This window comes from Eschrichtius robustus, chromosome 7 (assembly GCF_028021215.1).
Source record: "Eschrichtius robustus isolate mEscRob2 chromosome 7, mEscRob2.pri, whole genome shotgun sequence".
Lineage (NCBI taxonomy): Eukaryota > Metazoa > Chordata > Mammalia > Artiodactyla > Eschrichtiidae > Eschrichtius > Eschrichtius robustus.
The window spans coordinates 125,684,988-125,710,823 of NC_090830.1; the positions used below are offsets into that span (position 1 = coordinate 125,684,988).

General features: G+C 38.9%; 1 protein-coding gene across 3 annotated transcripts in view; it reads right to left on the reverse strand.

Annotated features, from left to right (window-relative positions):
- The window catches only part of SHTN1 (shootin 1), a 102,119-nt gene extending 77,175 nt beyond the window's left edge, over window positions 1-24,944 (reverse strand). The window contains exons 1-3 of one of the 3 annotated variants that reach the window (XM_068548628.1): window positions 24,606-24,944; window positions 10,160-10,212; window positions 488-548 (exon numbers count right to left, since the gene is read on the reverse strand). In XM_068548628.1, coding sequence (XP_068404729.1) covers window positions 488-548; window positions 10,160-10,212; window positions 24,606-24,663 — 172 coding nt within the window. In that variant the 5' untranslated portion in view covers window positions 24,664-24,944. Of the gene's footprint in view, window positions 1-487; window positions 549-5,944; window positions 6,018-10,159; window positions 10,213-24,605 lie in introns of those variants that run through there. The other 2 variants (XM_068548626.1, XM_068548627.1) reach the window with 2 other exon arrangements.
- Window positions 24,945-25,836: the final 892 nt, after the last annotated feature.

Genomic DNA, 25,836 nt, shown 5'->3' on the forward strand with positions numbered 1-25,836 from the left:
ACACTAAAAACTGATATACATATCTCTACTGACATGCAAAGATGACTGTAATATACTGTTTACTGAAAAGAGTAGGCTATAAAACTGAATGCAAAGCATGACTGTATTTTTTGTTGATACATATATTCCACAGATAAAAGATCAGGAAAGAAAGACTATAAAATACTAATGTTGGCTTTTCTCAAAGAGTGAAGATAACAAATTTGCTCTCTTTTAACTGTTCTGTATAGTAAATTTTTTTATAACAAGTACAAACTGTGTTTTATATATATATATATAAATAACATACTTATGAAACAATAATGCTCAATCCATTTCTTTAAAAATCACAGTAATGCCAGAGCACTTTTTGGGCAAATAGGAAGACAATTCTTCCTTTCTTGGATGCCCAATACATCAGCAACTAAACACAGGGTACATGTCTACCCACATAATCCCAAAGCACAGTTGTATGTGTTAGAACAATTCCATTGAAATGCTTACATACTTTTCTGAAATTCCTCCAGTTTTTTAACCGCTTCATCTCGTTCTTGCCTAATTTTGTCACACTGAAATGAGAAAAAAACAGAAATGTTAAGTTTGTATTGTAAGTTTGGAAAGACAAGAAAGAGCAAACATAAACAATTTTATGAAAAGAAAACAAAAAATAAAAATCTTAAAAAAGCATTAATGATATAACCAGAAAAGATGAAAACTCTAATTCAAAAAGATACATGCACCCCAATGTTCATAGCAGCACTATGTACAATAGCTAAGACATGGAAGCAACCTAAGTGTCCATCAACAGATGAATGGATATAGAAGATATGTGATATGTATACCATGGAATATCACTCAGCCATAAAGAAGAAATAGTGCCATTTGCAGCAATATGGATGGACCTAGGGATTCCTATACCAAGTGAAGTAAGTCAGACAGAGATACATATATTATATGATATCATTTATATGTGGAATCTAAAAAATAATACAAATGAACTTATTTACAAAACAGAAACAGACACACAGACATAGAAAACAAACTTACGGTTACCAAAAGGGAGAGGGAGAAGATAAATTAGGAGGATGGGATTAACAGATACATATCACTATATATAAAATAGATAAACAACAAGGATTTACTGTATAGTGCAGGGAACTATATTCAACATCTTGTAATAACCTAATGGAAAAGAATACACACACATATATAACAGAATCACTCTGCTCTACACATGAAATTAACACAATATTGTAAATCAACTATAGTTCAATAAAAAAGAAGAAAAATAGAATAATTTTAAAAAGAAAAAAAATATACGAAGGAAAAAAAAGGCATTAATGGCCACATGGTATTTGTTACTGCTCACCAGCAGGATATTTGTACCACTTGTATCTGGCCAATTTTCTCAGACCTTCTAAGATAATGAGTCACCTTCCTGCTCATTATCTCTTCAGTAACAGACCAATTTAACATCCTTGAGTTAAAATGTATTCGTTCTTTAAGAGAATATTTGTGCCTCTTTTTAAGTAGGTATTTTGCTGACACAGTAAAAACCCCACTCATCCGCAGGTCAGATTCCTGAAACTGCGCAGTTTCAATTATCCAGAACCCTGGGGGGCACACTGGAAGTGACCACTGCCTGGAGGCAAACTGCTGCCCAACGTCCCATGCACTCTCTCACTCAAGAAAAAAACCATCCATGTATCCTTAGAATTCTGAATAGAAGAAGGTAGCAAATTAAAAGGAGGGAAGGCAAAAATAACTTATTAAAGCATGAGGATCTTTTAGGGTATCAGGTACAGAAACAAGCATCTAAACTGGCTCTGTAGGTATTAATGAATTTTTTTAAAAACTAACATTCGTTATGAGCACTGAATTCAATTCACCCCGATTTTCACAAAATAGGAAGTAAAACACACTTTAGGAAGATTTTCATCAAAAATGTCTAAAACTTTAAAAAGTGATTTTAGCTATTAGAATGATAATTAAAATTTTAATTGTGTGGGAATACTATTATACTATAATAAGAGGACCATATGAACAAAGTTATATTTTAATCCTACCATGTCAGAAAAACATATCTGGGATATGTTTTTTGGGATTTCATACCTTTGGATATTTTTATTTTCAAATGTCAATGGCTAAAAAATTATGATGCCACTGATAATTGGGAAAACCCAAATTAAAATAGTAAGATATTCTCATCTAATAGACTGGCAAAAACTGAAAAAGTCTAGGATCAGATGTAGGACACTCTCACGCACTGCAGGTGAAATGTCAACTAGCATAACTACTTTTGGAAATAAACTAACAAAATTGGAATTGTACATACCCTATGACTCAGCAATTCTACTTCTAGATTCTAGAATCTCCAGCAACGTGTACAAAGTGATCTATACAAACATGTTCTGCATTTATAGTAACAATAAATCATGGTATATCCATATAATACACTATAAATGAAAATGAATGAACTAAAGTTAAATGTATCAACATAGATAAACCTCAGAAACCATAAGGTTGAGTAAAAGGAATTATAGAATATATATCAAATGATACCTTAAGCACACAAAAACACTTTATATATTTATATTGTATCTGTATATTTCCCGATACATATGGTATATATAAAAACATAAAAACATGAAATAGAAGGATACATATAAAATACATAACAGTAGTTGTCTCTTAAAAGATAGGGAGGGGAAGGGGTCTAGGGCTGGGTGACACAGAGGACCTTCAATTTTATCTGTAGCATTCTTTTTTCTTTTTAAATTTCAAAACAGATAAGCTAATTCTGTGAGGTGTGTATTTGTTATATTATTCTCTGCCCTTTTCTATGCTTTTAAAATATTTTTAAAATAAAAAAAATTAAGAAAACAGTTCAGTTTTGTATGTCAGTCTCTCAAGAACTGAAACTTTCTAAAAGTTTTAGTTTTAAAAACCTATCTCTGTTCATTTGGGTAAATCCATTCTGGCTACAGTACATGAAACGAGTACACAGTGTTAAAGTAGCAAAGCTATTTACTAAATCCTGACCTAGACCCTCCACAAGAGGGGTCAGGCAGGACCATTTTCTAAAGGAAAAGGCATATCCTTTCATTAAAGTTTTCTTGTGTCAATTTAACTTCTGTAAAAAAGTAATTCTGTCTAATACAGTTTCTAGTCCCAACTTAACATGTAAACTGTATTTACTGTCTTTTGGTGTTTAAAATTCTAAACACTCTAGAGTCCTGGATTCTCAAATAAGTTTATGAGATCCTTCCCCCACCAGACAGTGTAACACCTAACTTCATGAGCGTGCTAGCCAGCTGTTTCAGGAATGCTCCTCTCATTTTCTAGAATGTGGTACCTGTTCCCCTTGTACTTCCCCACCACCCTGCCAGTCTGCCCACCCATGACCCATGCTCTTCGCTCATAAGGCCCAGGTAGACATGCTTTGGTTAATAACAGGTCTCAACATCACAGTCTTATCCCAACATTCATGTAACGAGTTTCTACAGTCCAGCTATGTGCGTTCACACTAACTCTATAGGCATCGCCAGCAGATTCAGAAGCAGTCTCCCAACACCAGCTGTGTTCTGTCAGAGGTCTTCATGTTGCTTTGCTTTCTATTTTCTGCAACCATATTATGATAGAACTGGCAGCCACAGAATTTACCATCTGCTATGGATACTGAAAGGGGTGTGTATTGTGGGGAGCGGGGATTTACACATGCTGCAAAAGCAACTTATTTATTCCAAACCAGAGCTGAGCAAAATATGAATGACGTACCCGTTTACTAAGCAGAAATCCAAACATCTACTTATTTCATCATTTTAGATGAACCCAGAAAAATATCTTGTAACCTTTCTCTCAATCTACCAACAGAGAGAAAGTAGCAAAGATTCCGGGCCTTTTTGGAAGAATGTTGTATCTTTATATCCCACAGAAGCCCCTCACCCATCCTACCCCTTCCTCTCTCCTGCTCACGCAGCTGCATCATTTGTAGAAACTGCTTCTTTTTGTGTGAGAATTGCTTGTGAAGACTGCAATAGCAACAGATGTTCTTGGGCCCACGTCACTTAATTACGATGCTCAACGATTCTCTGTAGCTCAAGGCTGGGGTAGAACCCAGCAGCACAAGTGCTGGCTGGTTTAAGGAAGTTGGATCACATTACATCAATTCTAGAGTCTCTATTTTGGCTCTTCATGAAGTGGTGAATTGACGGGAGGTTAGCCTTGCTGGTTTTGAAAGCTCTTCATATTAGAAGCCCTGGCTGTTTTCCAGAACTCTTCCTTGAGGCTCATCCAGGCAGATACCTGGCTTCTGAAACTAAACCAGCATTTCAAAGCATTGGCAGACTGATTTGCGGAGGAAAGTCTTTCCAGTGTGTACTGGTAAGAGGGGACTCTCCCCGACCAAAATGGGCAGCTCTGTTCTTTCTGCCTCGCATATCATCCAACTGCTGTTTGTACTAAAATGTCTGCTTAACGGGGCTCAGCAGAAGTACAGATAACTGTAGGCACTAAGATATCTTTATATTTTGCTGTGTGTATATTTTACGCAAGAAAACCCCCAATGTTCTGAATTGTGTCTAACTTCCACTAACATAAACATTCATTTTTATCTCCATGACGCACAGATGCAACAAAGAGTTGCCAGCCTACAGAAAGGCCAGTTTGGAGCCCAAGAAATACACACATGCACTGCATACACAGGACAACAACAGAGTAGGCAATCTACACAAAGACAACTACCGTACAGTTGACTGAATTAGACTTCTAAGCAGGCATCTACTGTAATAACTGAATGCCTTTATTTCCTTCCTCCAAGTATTGAACAAATTATTCATACAGGTGCTATGTTAAGCAGAGAAAATACAGTGGGGAACATAATAGGCAATGTGCTCTCACAAAACTTATGATCAACCAAGAAAGACCAACAATGAAACAAGCAATTTATAAGAACACTTGCCATAATGAGAGAAGTACTGCACTACAGGAACACACAGCAGAGGCTACAACATTAAGTCTGAAAAGGTCTCAACCCCACACCATTTTTTACTTATTTGTCTTGAACTTCATTCCTTTTATGTCCAGTTACAATATTTAAAAGTTTAAACAGGCATAGCATCAGAATTGTGCATATTTACCTGCTTTAGAATATTTGGTGATGCCGTTTGAGGACCATCAAATCATTTTTAGTAAAAATCAACAATTCTATTGTTCCACCTATGTAAGTTTGGCTAGAACTCAGCTGTGCTTATCCTTAAAGAACACAATAAATTAAATCATTCCCACTAGAATGGAATTCTTTTCACTCTCTTTCTCTTTTGGTAGTGTTCTTTCTTCCAATTCAAAGTTCTTTCCCTCCAATTTTCACAGGCAATAAAGTAGTAGCTGTCCCCTAAAGCTGTCTTACAGCATTCTCCAAATTCTAGGTATTGTGTGTTAGATGGAAACACATGTCATCAGAACAGAGATCCTTGCTCTTTGTTTCTGGATAGATTGCTGTTAATAAGAGACTCATTTTCACTTTCAAACTGCTAAGTAATTACTTTTTCTCTGGCACAACCACTTGCCACTCTGTTCTAAAGAAACTGCATGTATGTGAATGTATTATGCATGAACAGTCAGCATAATGGATGCATATCTTGCTCTTTAAAGTGGCTTCTTTACTGATTTTTTTAAAATAAAATACTTTGGGACCTTCACCTCTGAAATTTACAAAAGATGAAGAAATTTTAACAATAGACAACTGAGCCAAGATGCAAACAGTATCATCTATCTTGCTTCTTGAAACCTAAGTCTTGGAAAGTGTCTGTCTCATTCCCTTTTCATTCATTGTTCCTGGCAAGCTGACAGAACCGCCTGATGCAGTGTTACAGTAGCTCACCCAAACGACTTCTAATCAGCCACTTAAACATTTATTCATTTCAAAACTCGATCTCGGAACATAGAATTAAACATAAATACTTACTGTTCAAAGGCAGACATTCTTCTATTCTACAGATTTCCTTCTTTTTATGCACACTCCACACTGCCCCCACCACTCTGAGAAATGTGAAAGCTATTCCATTAAAAGCTCAAAAAAGCTCTGCCCACCCCCATGTAGGAAAAAAACCACAAACAACTATGACAAAGATCCTGAATGATTCATAAGAGAATGCCCTTCAATTGTAGAAGCATGACTAACACATTTAAATATGATGATTGCTTCACAAGCAGAGTAAAACTTCATTAGGTTGACTTCAAAATATACAGTCCTCTATTTTTCTTTACCCCAAAAATAATTTGGAAGGGTTGTTGACTTCAATGTGATAGGCCTTCTCACTTTTTAACATATTGTTGATAATGCTATTTAGAAACTAGGCAAAAAATAAGTAGCACCCTTTCCATAATCTCCACCTATCTTGATGTCTAAAAAAAAAACAAAACTGAAGCTTTTACACTTTAATCCAACCCAGACATCTTACATGTACCCTATATAATATTTTGATAATGAATTTTGGTTATTAAAATGTGATAAGTGCATAAGAAATATACAGATGTTTCATTACAAAGAGGCGACAATTCTGCTTGTGAGAGAAAGAAGACTGTGAAAAAAAGTAAGCGACATTTAAGCCAAGCATTAAGAGACAAGAGTTAGTCACATGGAATCGAGTAGGAACCTTGTCTTTTTGTTCCTTTTCCCATCCCACCAAACTCTAAGCGTTCACTTATATGTACAATTTATCACAGTTATTTGTCAACTTGCCTGTGTCCCTCATTAGAGTAGTTTTATTCTAGAGTGGGACCTTCGTATATTTTTCTTTATATCCCAGTACTCAGAAGGCATTCAGCAAAAAGTTTTCCTTATCAACTCAGATCCTGATTCCATCCTCAAAGACATTGATAAAAACCACAAAATGATCAGCATAATATTGTTCTTAACAAGGGAGAACTGCAAAGGAAAAGATCATTAAAACATTGGCCCACCCTCCCAAATCTCCTACTCTTACCCTTGGAATGCATTATGTCAGAATCTATACACATGTGCGCGCGTGCGCACACACACACACACACGCACACACACAGGCACACGCACGCAAGAATTTTTCTGATGTAAGATTGATTTGACATTTAACTTTCAGTTTTTAAATACAAAGCAATAGATGATGAAGACAAACGATCCAGAAAAGTATTGAGTCTGATAATTTGCTGTGGAAAATTCATGGGCTAACGATAAAAAATTAAGAATAAAACCAAGACCTTTGTGGAAAAAGTCAATTAGATCCCCTAGGTTTACCTGCTTCAAAATGAGTATTTTTGGTCAGAATACCCTGTCTGAGTCCAGACTCTGTTAAGCCCTGAGGTCCTGTTTTCTGTGAGATAGAGCTGGCACAGGGTTGTTGGAGCATCAGATTAGGGAGATAAGGGAATGTACATGACCCACAGTCGCTTCTTAAAAAAACAGTCTCTTAAGCAACTGCCTGTTCTGAGGAAATTCATGTCCTACCACTTGTGTCAACAGAGGAGATTCTAAACAGGGCATTAAAAGATCTACCCAAAGGGATCACACCCACTGTCTCTTCCCATTGATAAGGTTCATGACCTGACAACAAAGATGGTTAGACTTAATGTGGACACACAGAAGGAAAAAACTTGCCATTTATTTTTCTAGTCGCTTACACTTCTGCAAAATTTCCCCACATCAAATTAACTATGGCAAAAGACTCTTACTTTAGATTCCTATCCTTGACTGATTTAACTGAACTCGTTGGGGGTCACGAGGTAAGAATGGCCATGAATATTTGCTGATGTGGACTGGACAAAGCTGACACAGCCAGGCACAAGAGAGTGCTTTGCCAGAGAAAATGGTGTTCTCCATTTACCACCTCCAGAACTAAAGCTGCTTTTACTCATTCTGTGCTGTATTAAAAAGGCTTTTATTATAGGCTTCCCTCCTTTGTAATACAGCCCCCCTTTCGGGGGAAAATCTGCAGTAATAAGCCTACTAGTCTTTTAACACAAGATAAACAGAGTGCGGTAAACTTAAAACCATCCTATTTTGTTTTACCCAACCACACAGCATTCCATATTGCTTTCATTTCTTTTCTTCCCATTTCTGTTAATAGTTATTTTTAAAGAGTAAGTACAGAAGCAGGTCAATACAGATGTTACAAAAGTATCAGGACATACTCTGTGTAGAGAAACATGTAAACAGGTAATGGGCTAAGGTAATTTTTAATCCTTCCTTTGCCAAATGCATTTTACCTACAATTCACTTGTATAACAGATGGTTCGCATAAAAACTCACTGCAGAAAGTGGCTCGCAGTTAAACAACCATCATCATCACTAATAACGGATGTTTATAGAACATCTACTATTTTTAGGGCAATGCTAGGTCTACAAGTAAGCAAGGATTAAAGAAGGATAAGAAAAAACAAAAAATTTATTCTTTTTCCTCTTATGTTATTCACGTTCTTCTATATCCTTCTTTCTTCATCAAATGAAGACACTTGTATGCTTTCCCCCCTGCTATCTTCCAGGTTAAATCAAAGAGTTCTCCTGAATTAACCCTTCCAACTTGTTTTGCTCTTCCCCCCTTGGACCAGGAACATATATGGAAGAGACTCAATTGACTGATAACATCTTGGCTCCTTCTCTAGAGCTGGAAGATGGTTGGGTATCTTAGGGAAAAAGGCTCAAGCTATCTGGCATAAGCTTCACCCATTAGCTTTGCTTTAAAATTATGGGACATCAGGGACCCAGGATCTAAGCATATACTCCCCACCTGTTGGCATCCTCGGGACATCTGTGATTTTGTGTGGTTATGATGTTAGAATTAGAAATCTTGTCAAACTGTTTTCTGTGACCTCCTTACCATATTAGAGACGCATGTACTAGCCACCTTCTATCACAGATATTCTCATCACCCCACCTACCATTCCCTGAATTGCCTAGTGAAAGGAAGGGAAGATACTTAAAATTTCAAATATAAATAAATTTTTAAATAAAATTTTTATTTCAAAAATAAACCAAAGATTTATTTACAAATGAGCAAAGAAGCATGAAACGTGGGTGAAAAATAACGATCTAAGAATCTATTATAATGTGCTTTGAACTAGAGGACTTACCATTAATACCACCACACCAACATCTATATAGGTGGCAAATTAATATACGAGTAAAAAAGTTAAATATGATTCTTAAGAGTTCAATAAATACCCACAAACATGCCACAAGTTTTACAAATATTTAGCTCACTGCCAATTTTCACTACAGCTCTTACTCTGAAATTTTAAAGACAAGGTTGCATAATTTACTGCAATGATGAGTACCTTCTTTAATAACCACGAAGGACCTGTCTTATTAATTTTCCACCACGGATGTTATGCTTTGAAATATCTGGTCTATCAAACAAATTTCTAAAAATAGAAATTTTAAATTTTTAAAATAAATTTCATTTATATCTAAATAACAATAATGGACAGTTCCCCCTCTCTCTCCTTTTCATTTTCTACTCAGTCCCTCTACTTTTTTTAGCCTTCCCTTCTGTATGTCCCTTCCCTAAACTTATAGGGAAAAAAAGATATATGTTAAAAAAAACATTCATGAATCTTAAATGGATATGTCCAGAGACATAAAGGTAAGTAGAATTTAATTATTTAACCGTTAAAAAATAAAACTCCCAGAGCCCAGGAAAATATTCACCACACTTCACCATCTTCACATTGGGTGTTTTTCAACTTCCAATAGATTATTCATATACTTAGAGGAAGCAAACGTACAAAGGGTTTATGGAAGCATTTGAGCTAAACACCAATGACTAATTCCAAAGAGTTCTCTCCAGATCTAATATGTCTCAACCCAAAAGGTAAATGTCTCAGGCCTTCAATTCCATCACTAGAATCCCAAATCTGACCGCTGGAAAAAGTACAATTCTTGGGGGCTTGAGTTGCTTGGCTTGGTGCCTTGCTGCACATTTAGCCGTGTAGTTAATCTCCCAGAGCAGCGCCCACTGTGGCATGCCTGCTATTCTTTACCATCTGGAGCCTGGAGTTGATATTAGCCTGAACCACACATGCAGGAGAAAAGAAATTAAAAAAACAACTCTCATTCACATTTAACTGAAATTGGTGGCAGAACAATGCACCATGCTGTCTAGGCTTTTACACATGTAAGAGAGGAAAGAAAGGGTAAAGTACAAACCTTCTCCTTTGTCTTCTGGTTCTCTGCTCTGAGGTCTTCATATTCACCTATTGCTAAAAGAAAAAAAGGAAAGCAATGTTATAATGCTATCAAAAGTTTACTATGGGAAAACCTGGGAACCCAACTAACCCCTATTGTCTATTTACAAGGTTCTGGGTGGGGTGGAGAAGAGGCCACAGAAGAAGGGCTCCTGCTTTTAAGAATAAGGAAGAAGAAGAGACCAGAGCAGATGTGAGCCCACGGAGCCGAATTTCAGTTCTCCTGGGTTACTAGGAAGACCTATGAGCCATAAGTGCCTATGACAAGTCACTTCTCATCTTTGCTGTTCAGCACTTGTGAAAGGAGACGGTTTGGTGTCCCTGAAGTTCCTTCCAGCAACATTAGTCTGTGGTGCTGTAATCACAGGTTTATTTAAGATTGGCCTCCAGAAAATAAACTCCATGTCACATATCTGCTTTATCCACAGGGGAAAGTTTCTGCTATGAGCATTCAGCTAAGAACAACTATTGTCAGGCACTGCAAGATCATCAACCACCAAGCCATGACCAGATCCCAGCCAGATTCATTTCACTAAATTAGAAAAATATGTGAATTGTCTGGAACTATTTCCAGCTATGTGGGAAAAGCAGCAGTTTTCTACTTAAAATCCTCCACTGCCAGAAAAGCAAGCTGAACTCCCACATTCATCTCTTAGCCAAAGCACCATTTTTAGATAGCCTCACAGTTGAGAATGTGCCATTTAGAGTGTATTGTGGGAAGAAAGAGACTGATTTAGGACTAATGATGGAACAGAATGTCTAAGGTGGACCCAGCAGAACCACTGCCCACTCCCTGACCAGCATTTTGACTGGCACCAGGGAGCCAGGCAATAATCAAGTTTGGATTTTTATACTTTTACTTTTAAAAAATTTCATTGGGATTTATCTACAAAAAGCTAAGTTTTTCTTTAGAAAAAAAAAAGACAAACAGAGCTTCCTATTTCTATGAAGAACCTGAAGATATTAATTAAAAATCTGAAACCAGTGGTTTTAAGAACATTCCAGATAATCTGGTCATTAATTCTAAAGTGTATGATTCTAACCACTGGAGCAGAGAATACCACCAAAACAATTCAGATGGTAAAGTATATGCTGTTCCTTTCAACAGTCATCTGAAGGGTTTAGAATAGTTACTATGATGACCAGACCGAACTGTTAAAATCCAATTCAAATAAACAAATATTTATGAGACTATACCATCAATGGCCCGAAGTTTTATCAGCACTTCATAACCATCTAAATAAGAATTAATGGACATTTTATTGAAGCCACACTCAAAAAAGAATCTTTGAAAATTAGATAGCCCATAAGATAGCTAAATGTATACATATAAAGATACAGCCCTTTTAAAAATAATTAGTTTCAACAGAAAAGATTTGATTGATCACAGAATGAAGCCCTCTGCACACCAGCTCCTTATCAGCCTCCATCAGACAAACCCCCAACCAATGAGTATGAACTAAATTGTCCTCAGTTCTGAAAATTCAATAAAATGTCCCTCCCCCTCCTCTTTCTAACAAGAAGAAACATGAACTAAGAGATTCTAAAAATACGCACTTACATCATTAGGTAGTCTATGGTCATGGTCCCAAATCTTATTACTATATCTAATATTGTTTCAAAAAATAAATATTTTATTGAGAGACTTTGCTTTAGTTTACTTGACACTTAAAAGTATCTTTAGATAAAGTTGAAAAATCAAAATTGATTTACCACTCTATTCCTGATAACCTACTTTACAGACATACAAAAAAAAAAAAAGACAGTAAGAAATTTTTTTTTCTATTTAAAGCATCAGATAACGGCTATGAAGGCCTTTTTAAAAATACCGATACTGTTCTTCCATTATAATGCCAACAGAATCCAGGCGAAACACTGTAGACTCCCAATTACTGGGTCTTTATGAAAAGCATTAATTATGAACCCTTTACCTATCATATCTTAATGGAAACCACAGAAAATATGCTTTCCGTGACTGTAAGCAACTTAAAAAAACAAAAAAAAAATGAAACCAAGTACAGGGAAAGGAGAGGAAAAGTATGGGAAGAATTCAACCATTTGGTAGTGGGAAGGGACAGTTGGGGAATTGGGCATAAATGAAAAATATTTACTTATATTTTTATTTCTTTGAATTTAAAAAAACCAAGCTTACTGCCCTAAACAATATTCACATACACATATACCATAGTGAAAACATGTGTAACCGCATCTTTAGCAAAACTGGTAAAAACTATAATGACCTATGTTATTCAGCTACTTCTTTTTTGGCAATGCCAAAGGGTCAGAGAAAGCCTTATTGTTTCACAACTGGCTCACAGTTTCAAAAATTTTTAACATGAGCTGTGCAACTCAAGTGATTTGATGAGAGAGATCCTCCAAATTTTGAATTACTCAATAAAAAAAGAAGAAATGATTTTGACCAATTCTCTGTCATGTGAAAGATATCTGCAGCTTGGGAAGACTTCATCCCTTGCATTTACAGATACAGCATATTTCACTATACTGTAAAGTCACACAGCACAGCAATTTAAAAGTGCAGCCCAAGCACTTAACTTAGCCAGGTACCTTGGGCAAACTGCTTACTCTCTGCATCTCAGATTCGTCATCTGGAAAATAGGAATAATAACTGTACATCTCTCATAGTGTTCTTATTAAGAGTAGGTGAGGGGATTCCCTGGTGGCGCAGTGGTTGAGAATCTGCCTGCCAATGCAGGGGACAAGGGTTCGAGCCCTGGACTGGGAATATCCCACATGCCGCGGAGCAGCTGGGCCCGTGAGCCACAATTACTGAGCCTGCGCGTCTGGAGCCTGTGCTCCGCAGCAAGAGAGGCCGCGATAGTGAGAGGCCCGCGCACCGCGATGAAGAGTGGCCCCCGCTTGCCGCAACAAGAGAAAGCCCTCGCACAGAAATGAAGACCCAACACAGCCATAAATAAATAAATAAATAAATAAAAATTTAAAAAAAAAGAGTAGGTGAGCTAACATGCAACAAGAGTGCTTAGGCATATTAAATGTTGAATACATGTTAAAGCTTATCATTACTGATACAGCAAGGTATGTCAAATCTGTGAGTATGACAAGAGATTAGGCTGCTCCCTAATGCCTTCGGTCTCAGGCTTACTTCAGTGATACATGGCCTGAAAGATGGCAGAGCAGAAAATCTCTGAAATCCTAAGTACTACTACCTTCCGCCAAAGAAAAGGAGGAGAGAGGGGGGTTAAAGATCAACTGTAGTTCGTTGTAGTAAAAAAAGAAGGTGGCAAAGAAGTGGAAGCATGTCTGAAGCTGTACTTTTCAATCCTGGCTGCACATTAGAATCACCAGGGGAGCTTTTAAATCCTACAGCTCTCTAGCCTCCTCTCCGCTCACCCCCAACCCAAGATTCTGATTTAACTAGGTGGACCTTGGACATCCGTATTTCTGTAAGAGGTAAGCACCCCAGGTGATTTTAATGTGCAGCCAAAGAGGGGACTCACTACATAGGAGTATAGAATGGAAGAAAAAGGAAAATGTGGAGAAAACAAGGAGAATATCAGGCAAAGCATGTGCTTTAAGAATCATGCTGGTTCTATATTCTAACCCGCTAATGCCAAGAAAGAGAATTTTCTTTACAAGCTGCAAACCATGACGTAGCCATCCCAGGAAGCAGCTGAGTAGACTTAGTTGTTTGAGAAACCTGACAACTAAAGTTCAGAATTACAGGCCAATAACAGCTCTGGCTAGGGTGAGCAACAATCAGCTTGCCTGGGCCTTCTCCAGTTTCAGCATTTTAGAGTCCCGTGCCCCTGTAGACCTCTCAGACCCAGGAAGCCTAACCACCCTACCCTAGCATTAGCTCCAGATCAGTATTTCCAACCAACACCATCTAGACCTGCACTGTCAAATATGGTAGCTGCTAGCCACACGTGGCTACTTACACTTACATTAATTAAAATTAAATAACATTTAAAATTCAGCTCTTCAGCTGCTCTGACCACATTTCAAGTGCTCAATAGCTACATGTGGCTAGTGGCTACCACTGTGGACAGTGGACACAGAACACTTCCATCACAGCTGAAAGTTCTACTGAACAGTACAGTTCTGGACATCTCTGTCCACATACCTTACAAGCACCTCAAACTCAACATGTTAGAAAGTGAACTCATCAATTCCATTTCACCCAAACCTCTTACTTCCTGTATACAGGACCATCATCTACCTAGTTCTCAAGCTAGTACCTCAGGATCACCCTTGATTCCCCACTTTCCCCCACCACCAAAGGATCATCAACTGCTCAGATCTCAAAATGTCTCTCCAATCTGCCCTTCCTCTATTGCCAGTATCTCTGCCCTATTTCTGACCCTCAATAATAGCAAAATCCTCTCATCTAGACTCTAGCTTCCCTCTATGCCAAGTTCATTCTTTACAAGGTAGATACTAGTTAGCATTGTAACAAAGAAACCTGGTTATTTCATTCTCTTGTTTAAAAGCCACCAAAGATGTTAGCTTCACAACCTGGGAATCCCACTCTCCTCTCCTCTCCCCAGTCAGAGACCACACTCACTCCATCACACCCAAAGTCCCAATGCTTCCCTAAACCCTCTAAGACCTTTCATACCCAAGTGTCTTTACAAATGTTTTCCCCTCTGCCTGCAAGGTCTTCCCTTCCCCATCTTCCCTGCCTCCTCCTTTTCAATGCAGTTCAACTGTCATTTCTTCTAAGAAACTCTCCCCATATAACAGGGGCAAAAATCAGCATTTATATTTCTAATATACTACCAAAATACACTGTTCATAGATCTCTTTTGGAGCATCTACATGCAACATTATAAGTTGTCTGAACACAGGTCTGTTTTCTTGTCTTTTCTCCCACTCAATTCCTTGTTATATACCTTACACTCAGCAGAATACAAAGCACAGAGTCTATGCCTATGTTGAATGAATGAGTGGTTCATATAAATCTGTGATGTAGAGCAATTAAGCCAAATATTAACATCTCCCCTTTAAAAGTGAAGACACAAATGCATAGAAAAGTCAGATCCCACAGTAAGGAATGGTGGAAGCAGAACCAGTCTACTGATCCTAAAGGCCATCCATGTCAAAAACATTTATGAGCACTACTGTGTGCAGTGTGCTAAAGCACTAGACCGGAAATGACCCTCTAGGTTGAAGACTATGTCTTTATGCACCCAGACGCCCTCTTCTAGCACGATGCCTGACATATAGGCACTTGATAAATGGGTGTTAAATTCAGGAAGGAGGAAGAATGGATCTAGGTCTTCACATGAACAAATCATGAAAGAGCACATACTTTCCTCCCCATATTAAAAGGGCCTCTTAAATCATATGTTACAACAAGATACTTAACAAAAATGAAGCTTTAAATAGCCATCAAATATAACCAGAAAAACACTGCCTCATGAGGTCTTCTAATGTATGTTCTCATCCACTGAGTTTACATCTTTGAGGCTCATGGAGCCTTGAAACATCTCTTACTAATGGGGTATGAGGACATAAGTCGTAACAGATAATGTTCAATTAGGACATTATTCACTTCTGCACACATCCCAATAGGTCCTGCTCTTAAAGCCAGAATAGAAAGAGAAGTCGTTTATACCTCAGTTGTTAATTAAAGCATTAGAAAAGCCAGGGAAACACTGCTGGAAAACCTGATCAAAAAACAAAGGTGAGAGATTTCATATCTAAAAAGAAATTATAGCAAACCTGAAATTCACTCTTTACCTGATAGAACACACAGTACAGTGTTAATGATTTAATGATGCTTAAGAAGTAATCTCAACAAACTATATTAATGACTTCAAGGTAACCAACAGAAAGGAAGGAAACTGAGAACTTTAAAATACGTATATAAGTCTGGTTTCTGGTCTGGCATGTAAGGAGCTTGTAAGCCGAAACTCTGGTCCTCACAACAACAAAAAAAGCTGAACAAACTGAAAATCAACAACTCTTCTTGGATCCATGACAGAACTGAAGTCACAGGGCAAATCACTACTCCAAAAATTAGAGATACACTCAGACAGATACAGAGAATCACAACTTATTGGAGCAGAAGCCAAGGTGCAGAAACACCCTCATGTGCCAAGATAGGAAAAAAAAATCTAAACTATAATTAACAAATTGCTAGAGGCTCAGTTCCAACAAGTTTGAGAGTTAAAAACTCCAGGCGTGGGCCGATCTTAAGAAGCCCCGACGCTTTTTTGAGTTTTAACTCCAGGAGTACTACCAGGTCCTCACAGTGAATACTGAGAAAATTTCCCTATTGTTTCTGGCAGGGGAGGGGAAAAGTAGCCATCACGAAATATGCCCAGAGCATTCTGTTCTTTATAACAAGATCTTCCCTCAAGAGAAATTATTTTATTAGAGCCTAACAGATTAAAGGCAAGGTAATAACCAACTCCAGCACCTTGTAGCCGTCTTGTCTCACAGACAGGGAAAACTGGAACTGAGAAGCACTCGTGAAAGTCACAGCTCTGGGGCACAGGCTCACTTAAAGACCAAGACCCTATCACAGGACTATTCCCTTCCCCCATACCCAACCACTACATGAATGTTTATAGCAGTTTTATTCCTAACTGCCAAAACTTGGAAGCAACCGTGATGTGCACCAACAAGTGAATGGATAAACTAACAATGGTACATCTATACAATAGAGTATTATTCAGTGATAAAGAGAAACAAATGAGCTGTCAAGCACAAGAGACATGTAGGAAGCCTAAATGCATATTGCTACATGCAAGAAGCCAATCTAAAAATGCTACACTCTGTACAATTACAACTATATAACATTATGGAAAAAAACAAAACTACGGAGCCAGTAAAAAGATCAGTAGTTGCCAGGAGTTCCAGGGTAAGGTGAGAGGGATGAACAGGTAGAACACAGGAAATTTTTGGAGCAGTGAAATTATTGTTTGATAATGTAATGATGGGTACATGTCATACATCTGTCAAAACCCATGGAATGTACAACACAAAGAATAAACCCTAATGTAAACTATGGACTTTAGTTAACAATAGTGTATCAATATTGGCTCATCAATTCTAAGACCTGTACCACACTAATGCAAGATGATAATAATAAGGGAAAACGGGGGCGGGGGGGTGGGGGGAGATGAGGGAATTCTCTGTACCTTCTGCTCAATTTTTCTGTAATCTAAAACTGCTCCTCAAAGCCGTATTTAAAACAAACAAATATATATATATATATATACATGTGTGTATGTATATATACATACATATATATTGAGATATATATATATAATCTCAATCTCAGAATCATACCCTGATTTGTGCCATACAGGATTTCAGATAGAATCAAGTGACTAAAAGGATCCTAATATATTACTGTTCACTGCACCAAACAAAAATTTCAGAACTCGTGTTTTAATGTTTACAATGCTTAGATACATCAATAAAAAATAAATGAAATAAAATGCTTAACCAACATGGGAAGAAGAGAAAAAAGCAGTGTTCCTTCTACATTTTAAAGCAAAGCTTGGCTGTGTTAACAGCTCTACAGAATAAAATCTACAGCACAACAAAGTTTAAAATATACATACTTTTTGGATCTAACAATTTTGGATCTAACACTTCTGAGAATTTTTCCTACAGCTGCACTTACAGAGATATATGTGTACAAAGGATGTAAGCAGCATTACTGTTTTGAATAAATTTTGGTTTTATAAACTTTAGATTCATAGCAAAACTACACACATAGTAGAACTCCCATATATCCTACACCCAGTTTCTCCTATTATTAACATCTTACATTAGTATGGTACATTTATTTCAATTAATGGACCAATATTGACACATTATTACAAACTAAAGTCCATACATTATCTTATTTCCTTAGTTTTTACCTAATGTTTTATATTTGTTCCAGTATCCCATCCAGATACCACATTATATTTAGTCGTCATGTCTCCTTAGACATCTCTAGGCTGTGACAAGTTTCTCAGACTTTCCTTGTTTTTGATAACTTTGAGGAGCACTGATCAGATATTTTGTAAAATGTTCCCCAACCTGGGATGGTTTCCTCATGACGAGACTGGGGCTATAGGTTTTTAGGGGAGGACCACAGAGGTGAAGTGCCATTTTCATCATCTCACATCAAAGGTACACACTATCAACATGACTTAAATCACTATTGAAGTTGACCTAGATCACCTAACTGAGGTAATGTCTGCCAGGTTTCTCCACTTTAAAGTTACTATTTACCCTCCTTTGGAAGGAAGTCACTACGCACACCCCACACTTACAGAGCAGGGCATTATGCTCCACGGCCCTTGGAGCGGGAGGATACATAAATTATTTGGAACTGTTCTGCATGGAAGATGTGTCTCTTCTCATTTATTTATATCAGTATGGACTCATGAATATTTATTTTATACTTTGGGTTATAATCCAGTATTTTGTTGTTCAAATTGTTCCATCTTTGGCCACTGGAAGTTCTTTCAGTTGGTTCTTATATCTCTTTGACATATCCCCATCATTGTGGGCTCATTTTTTTGAGCACTTCCTTACTTTCTAGTAACTACAAGATACTCCAGGCTCATCTTGTATATATCCTGCCCCAGTCACTCCAGCCCTACAATCAGCCATTTCTCCCAGGAGCCCTGTTCCTTTTACTGGAGAATGGTATTACAAGCCATGTTCTGGAGCTAGATGTGCCCACTGCTACTGGTACACCTAGGCTCTCAGCTGAAAGAGCAAGGAAATAAATGTCTGTATACTAACCCAATACATATATACACATCTGTAAATATTTCTATATGTAACCATCGGTATCTATATTAAGCTAAACATTAGTTCATACTGATGTCTCCAACTCTTCTCTATTGCCAGAAGCATTATTTTTAATAAAAAAAAAAATAGAAATACAGAAGTTTGTTTTCCAGAGGACATTAACTACACTGTGGGAGATCCATACATGGAACATTATGCAATCAATTTTTAAAGGTTTAACTCTATATGTACTGGTATGAATTCTATAATATATATTAATGACAAATATATATGTACATACAAACACAATTTCCAGAAGGAAATACAACAAAAGGTTAACAGTAGATAACTTTGAGAAATGGAAATGGGGTTAGAACATGCATTATCAACGGGTCACCCTCAAAGAGGAAAAAAATATTAGATATGACCGGCTTGTAGCTCTCCAAAGGATCACAGTACACAAAAAGATGCAGAGTGTATCTGCGGTATTAAAATTTCATGGGGAGCGGAAGTGATTAGGGGAAAAAATGTCTAAAAAGACTCCTTTGGGGAGTATAATGAAATAAAGATTGAGAAATAATGAGTTAGAAGGAACAGGTAATTGTACTTTTTATTCCATAAGCTTTTTTTCTTCTGTGAGCATATGTTTATTTTTTAATTTAATTTTTTAAAAAAACAGAAGTAAGACTGATCTACCTAACGGCAGTGTTAGGTGAATAGTGAAATGACTAGAAGTTGTAGTTCCTCAGGCCATGCTGAATGTCCATCTCACAGAGGGTCACCCCAACCGGGGACTCTTTGGCAGTGGCTCACCAACTTTAGGAAAATGCATTTTTAATACTCTGGTTTACAAAAATCATATGGCCCACAAAGCCTAAAATACTTATCTCCGCCATCTACAGAAAACGTCTGCTGACCCCTGATCTCCACTATATTAGCTTAAATATTTTTTGGTATGTTCGTACAGTGGAATACTACTCAGCAATGCAAACAAACGAACTATAACTACATGCAACAATATTGATAAATCCCACACACATAATGAGTGAAAGAGGACTGAAGCAAATAATACACACTGTATGATTCCGTTTATGTAAATTTCAGAAACTTGCAAAACTTATCTTCAGTGGCATTGGATATCTTTGGGAAGAGGAAGGTGATAGTGATTGGAGGGGTTATGAAGGGGCTTCTGGAAATGTTCTGATTTAAGCGTTGTTAGAAACATACTTGCTTTTTAAAAATAATTCACTGAGATGTTCATTTGTATCCTGTGCAGTTTTCTCAATCCATGTAATAACTTTGTTCTAAAAGCAAAAAATTTTAAATATAAATCTTACAAAAATGTAACCAGATGAAGAAATATAAATTTACCAGCCTTTTCAGAGGTAACTAAGTAAGTACATATGTACCCTGGCTGTTCAGATACAGTTGGTCCCTGGACCACACTTGGAAAATAGTGGTGTAAAGCCAAGTTTGCACCTGACACCAAGGCAACCATTTAGTCCCAAACGGCTTTCTACTGACTGACTTTGTATGGACCCGAGATTGACAATGCTTCAGCTTTTCCAGATAAATAGGGTCATTGTGGTAGACAACAGTTTCAGACCCTTTTGTCAAAATAATGCTCTAGCTACTTTCTAGCCTGGAAGCCAAGGGAACACTGGAAGCCTCTTTTAATTACTAACTCTGTTCTAAGAATAAACTTAATTTCCATGTGTACCTTAAGCACTAGCTCAATAATCTTGAAGAAAATGATACCAACTCTCAAGATGAAAGAAGGTTACCTTGCTTTAAAACGAATTATCTTACCATTTTAAATAGTGTCAGTCCAAGAATAGCCCATAACTTTTATTTGTTTGTTGTTGTTGTTTTGGTCTTACATTAGAACATCCTTTTTGCTAAGTGGCAATCATTCTCTTCAAACCTTCCTCAACAAGATCCAAATGACATAGCATTATGATGATGACAGTTTAGTGGACATCTGCTGTTTGTGTCTTCCTAGCCCGCATCCCCCTCTGGTAGTGGCACACCATTCTTTTTTGGACTACTCCAATCCATTGGTCTTTGTGGAGGCTGCCAATCAAGGTGCCCTGCCCTTCGCTGGCCAAAGGACTTTAAACACATGACCCAAATGAGGCCAGTTAGACACTCTACCACCATCTCTAAACTAGGAACTCCTCACCAGCAGGGACAAGGTTTTTTCCATCTCTATATCTCTGAGGCCTAGCACAGTGCCTGGCTATGAATATTCAATGCATGTGGGCTGAATGAAATACAAAGAAAATCATGTACCTTAAACAAATGCTGAGCTAAGTCTATCATTTCCCAACAGAATTCCGAACATTGTATTATGTTTTGTAAGGAAAATGTCCACTTTAGTAAGCTAGGAAATATGCATTGGAAATAGTATCGCAAGTTGCCATTTCTCAGTGCATTAAAGATGTCAATCAGTCCAATAAAATAAAGCCACAAAAAAGACAAAAGGAGAATTACCTCATTACCTCAACATCTGCTTGAACATAAGCAATCGCACACTGGCTAATTTTTTTTAAAGGGACATAATATAACTTTCTAGAAAGACATAATATAACTAATTATACCATTCACTAGAAGGGAACATACAATGTTTTGAAGTAATTCAGAAGTGGGTGTGATTTATAAGACATAGAGCTTAGGGAATGTTAAGTATAAATTAGAGATTGTTCATATTATGACAGACTCCGTCATTACATTTCACAACTTTTGTCAAAAGCAACCTTATTCACCACACCACTAAAGACTTCACATTAGGGAAGGCTGCTGTCAGCTTTGTCATTTAGAGTTGATGGCAACCTTCTTTCTGAACACCCTCCTGCGGAATGGGTTCAAATTTTAGACTTAAAATACACTAGGGAAGAAATGATATGATGAAACCTAAATGACCAATAAACATGTAAAAAGATTTCAAACCTCACTAATAACCAGGTCAAACAAATTTCTTAAAGGTACCATTTTTGTTCATCAGATTGGCAAAAATTAAGCAACCTGGCAGGCTGTCAAATTAGTAAAGACTGCTGTTGGTCACTGTTGACCAATGCATGGGAAAATGGACACTTCTGGGGGGAATGTGAACTGATACAGCCATCTGGGGAGGGGGGCACTTTTGCAATGCCTAGCAAAACTTTATATGTATATGCCCTCTAAGCCAACAATTCCATTTCTAAGAATCTATCCTAGAAAAACAAATTTTAATTGTACAAACTGATTTGTATGATTATTTGATTAATGACTGTCTACTAGACAATAAACTTGTCTGTCTGGTTCACCATCTCTTCCCCCAGTGCCCAGGACATGGGCCCCACTTATGACAGGTACCTGGTATTTGTCAAAGGAGTAAATGAATAGGTTTACTCAGCCTAAAAAAAGAAAAACAGAGTATTTAATCGATAATGGTTCTTCTTGTTCACATTAAATAGTAGTGGCATTATTCACAATGTTAACAGGCTGTAAAAAGTACTGTCTACTTTTAAAAATAAATCACACACACCGGCTTACAAAATTGATCATAATATTGGTAAAAACCCAAACACCTAGTTGCCAGGTTTTCCACTTCAAATCCCTAGCTTCCCAGTTAGTTCCGTAGGTTAAACAGCAATTAAATACTCTTGAAATAAGTCACTTGCTATCACAGTCTATGATCCACTGACAAATGCCCCTATTTTGAAATGTATAAAAATTACACCATGGGCTGATAAAAACCCCAACACCTGTGTAACCAGACTCAATATCCTAAAAAAAAAAAGTATACTCTTTAAGAAACACAAATTTCAAAGCCTAACTGTTCTATTGCCTTTAACATGCCCAAAATTGCGGAAATATATCCTCTAAAAATACTAATGCATGGATTTGTTTGTTTTCCAACATAACTGGAGAACCAGAAACTTAAGAATCGCCCGTTTTTCTCAAGTCTCACATCCAACACAGAGACAGAGATGTGTTCCAAAATCAAATATAAATAACTTGTGGATTATCTGCACTGTTAAATTATCCTTGAAATTATATACAGCATGAAAAGAAGTGAAATTTTAAATTTTAACATTATTTAAAAACTGACCATCCATCAAAAGATCTGGTATCTACTGACAGATATTACCAATAATGAAAGCTCCAACAGTCTAGAATATGAATTAAGAGTCTTTATGTTGGGTGAGGGGGGTAGTGTTATTAGGAATAAAATACTAATAAAATCCAGCCCTTCACTAAAACACTTGAGAAATTCCACAGAAAGGCATGTTGCCCACCCACTAGATTCACTGATTCTTGTGACTTTATGACCTTAGACTAACCTAGGATGGGAGTTGACGGTACTGGGAAGGCAAAAGCCATTAATATTTATCCAGCACTTTCTAGATGCTAGATAGCACAGAGGAATAATGTGTTCTGTCCATTTTCGAGGTTAAATATTGATAATTTCCCCAAGGTCACACAGTTACTAAACAGTCACATTGAGATTTGTTCTCAGGAGTGTGGACTCCAGAGGGATCAAAATACCCTTATGAATGGTATGTTTGTGGTCTCAAGGAGCAACAGGTCACAGTACTGGACAGACCTCATAAAATCATCTGCTTTAGCTCTTGCGCCGAGTCAGGTCAGGCTTGATTAACTATAAGACCCACGGAAGGGAGCAGACTCTTCCAAGTTCACAGAGCTGGTGAGTTAAGTCAAGGGAAGTGAAAGAGCTGGGATTAAACACCAGGATTAGCCACAGAGCGGGGTCCCTTCCACTATACGGCCACGTAAGCAAGTTATTCAGAAAAACATATGTTCTACACATTTTTGCTTCCTAAATCTGCATGGTTCCTCTCTTTCTTGACCCATATTCTCAGGCCACCTTTGGTCAGGGTAATAATAATTTTAAATTTAAAAAGTGTTAGGTTCACATATGATCTTAATTTGGCTTTGTTCAGAAGTGTGGTTAAGTGATGAAAATCACTGACTAAAACAGTTCTTTATTAAGAGATTAAAACAGTTCTTTATCTAGCTACCAGGCAATGTAGAAATGCATGTACATGGCTTTCCTGCGAACCAGAGCCAAGTCCTAATTCAAGAAGCCCCGCACAGGCAGGGTGTTGCCTCACTGACAAATAAATTGCCAAAAATGGGAAGCGATAAAACATACCGTGGCCTGCAAATCCTCGCTGCTAAGGAAAGAGGAACTAGGCCAAACCAGAATGAAAAGCTCGGAAAGGCTGTCAAGCAGCGCCGCAGGCGCCAACGTGCAAGGGGGGGCCCAAGGCCAGGGAGCGAGGCCGGCAGAGCTGCCTAAACCGCCGCCTCTCCAAAATTATCAGCCCCACTCGCTTCCCCCGCGTGTACGGTGGTACCGTGGGACCTTGTCCCCGCCAAATCCTTGGCCCTTCCCCTCAACCCCCATGGCCGGCTAAAGCGACCAACGGGTAGCGCTCCCCGCCCTGCCGGGCACGACACTCCCAGGCACAAGCAAAGCACGTTACCCTCCGCCCCGAGCTCGCCAAAGCGCGCGGGGCGCGAAGAATGCTTCTCCACGGGTGACGGAGCTACTGGGGGTGACTACGACGGCCGCAACCCCTCCCCCCCAGCTTCCACCACCGCCAAGCCAGCGCCCTGGAGCCGTCCCCACCCATGGGCCGCGGCTGCCCGCACCTGGCGGCCACACGCCCGCCTACCTTGCTCCTTCAGACTGGAGATGAGCTGCAGCTGCTTCTCCTCGTCCGAGCTGTTCATTTTGGCAGGTGGGGCCAGGAATAAAAAGAAAGGAGGGAGAGGCGAGGGGTACAGTGGGGGGAGGGGGGAAGAAAAAGCAAGATGCCGGTGGCTTGCGGCTTCACTACCCGGAAGTTGGATTTGCTCCCGCTCCTCCTCCTCCTGGCGCGGAGCGCGCGGGTGAGATCATCCCCACGCACCTACTCAGCGGCCTTGGCTGCTTCACCTGCAGGCAGGCGGAGGGGCGGGGACAGGCCGGTAGCCCGGGGGCAGGAGGTGCGGACGTCGGAGGCACCCGCGGTGGCACCTGGGCCCGCAACCCGTGCCTAGCCTGCGGCCGCCGCTGTGCCTCAGCCTCCTCCGCGGAGGCCGGCGCCGTAGGATGCGCGGGGGGAGGGCGGCGTGCGGGGCTGCGCGAGTTCGCTGTGGCTACCTCCTGCACCCTCTTCTCCGCCTCCACCCCGCCGCGGACACCCGGACTCGCGTTCCGGAGAAAACCTGCCCTGGGTCTGCAGAGTCTACGAGAACCCCACTTTGAACGCTGTCAAGAGCCTCTCTCCACGAGCGAGATGTAATTAGCAATAAGCACCCAGGATTCTTCCCCAATTCTCGTACAGTGGACTCTGGGGGCGGTGTGGGGAAACCTAGGTGCAAGCAAGGCCAGGCTCTGTGTTAATATGTTTTGCACCTTGATAAGCATACAGATACTGAAACAGGCCGGCCTGGTAAGTTCCAAGGAGGGCGTGGTAGTCAGCTGGCTTCCTCCAGCAACACCGGTTTGAGAAACGGTCGAAACTGGGCCCTGCAGCACGTGGATCGCCAGGCCTCACGGATCATCTGGTTTGCGGTGGAAAGATGATCTCTTCAGGATAGAGGCCACTGCAGTCCAAATACCTAAGGTCACACATCTCCCTGGCAGCAGAGCCTGGTGAAGTGAAGCCCAGCATTTGTCCCGCTTCACTGCCTTCTAGGCTGTTTAAACCCAGCTCTGGGTTAGAGCCTGACAAGAAGAGGGGCGGCAGACCTTCCAGATTTCAAAATGGCTCTCCCCAACCCCCAGTTGCCAGTCTTTGGTCAAGTCTCCTGACCTCTTTTAACTTCATCTAAAAAATGGGAATAATACTAATACCTACTCTCCCGGAAAAGCTGTTAAGTGTTGAACAAGGAGAGAAAGATACACAAAACACCATATCC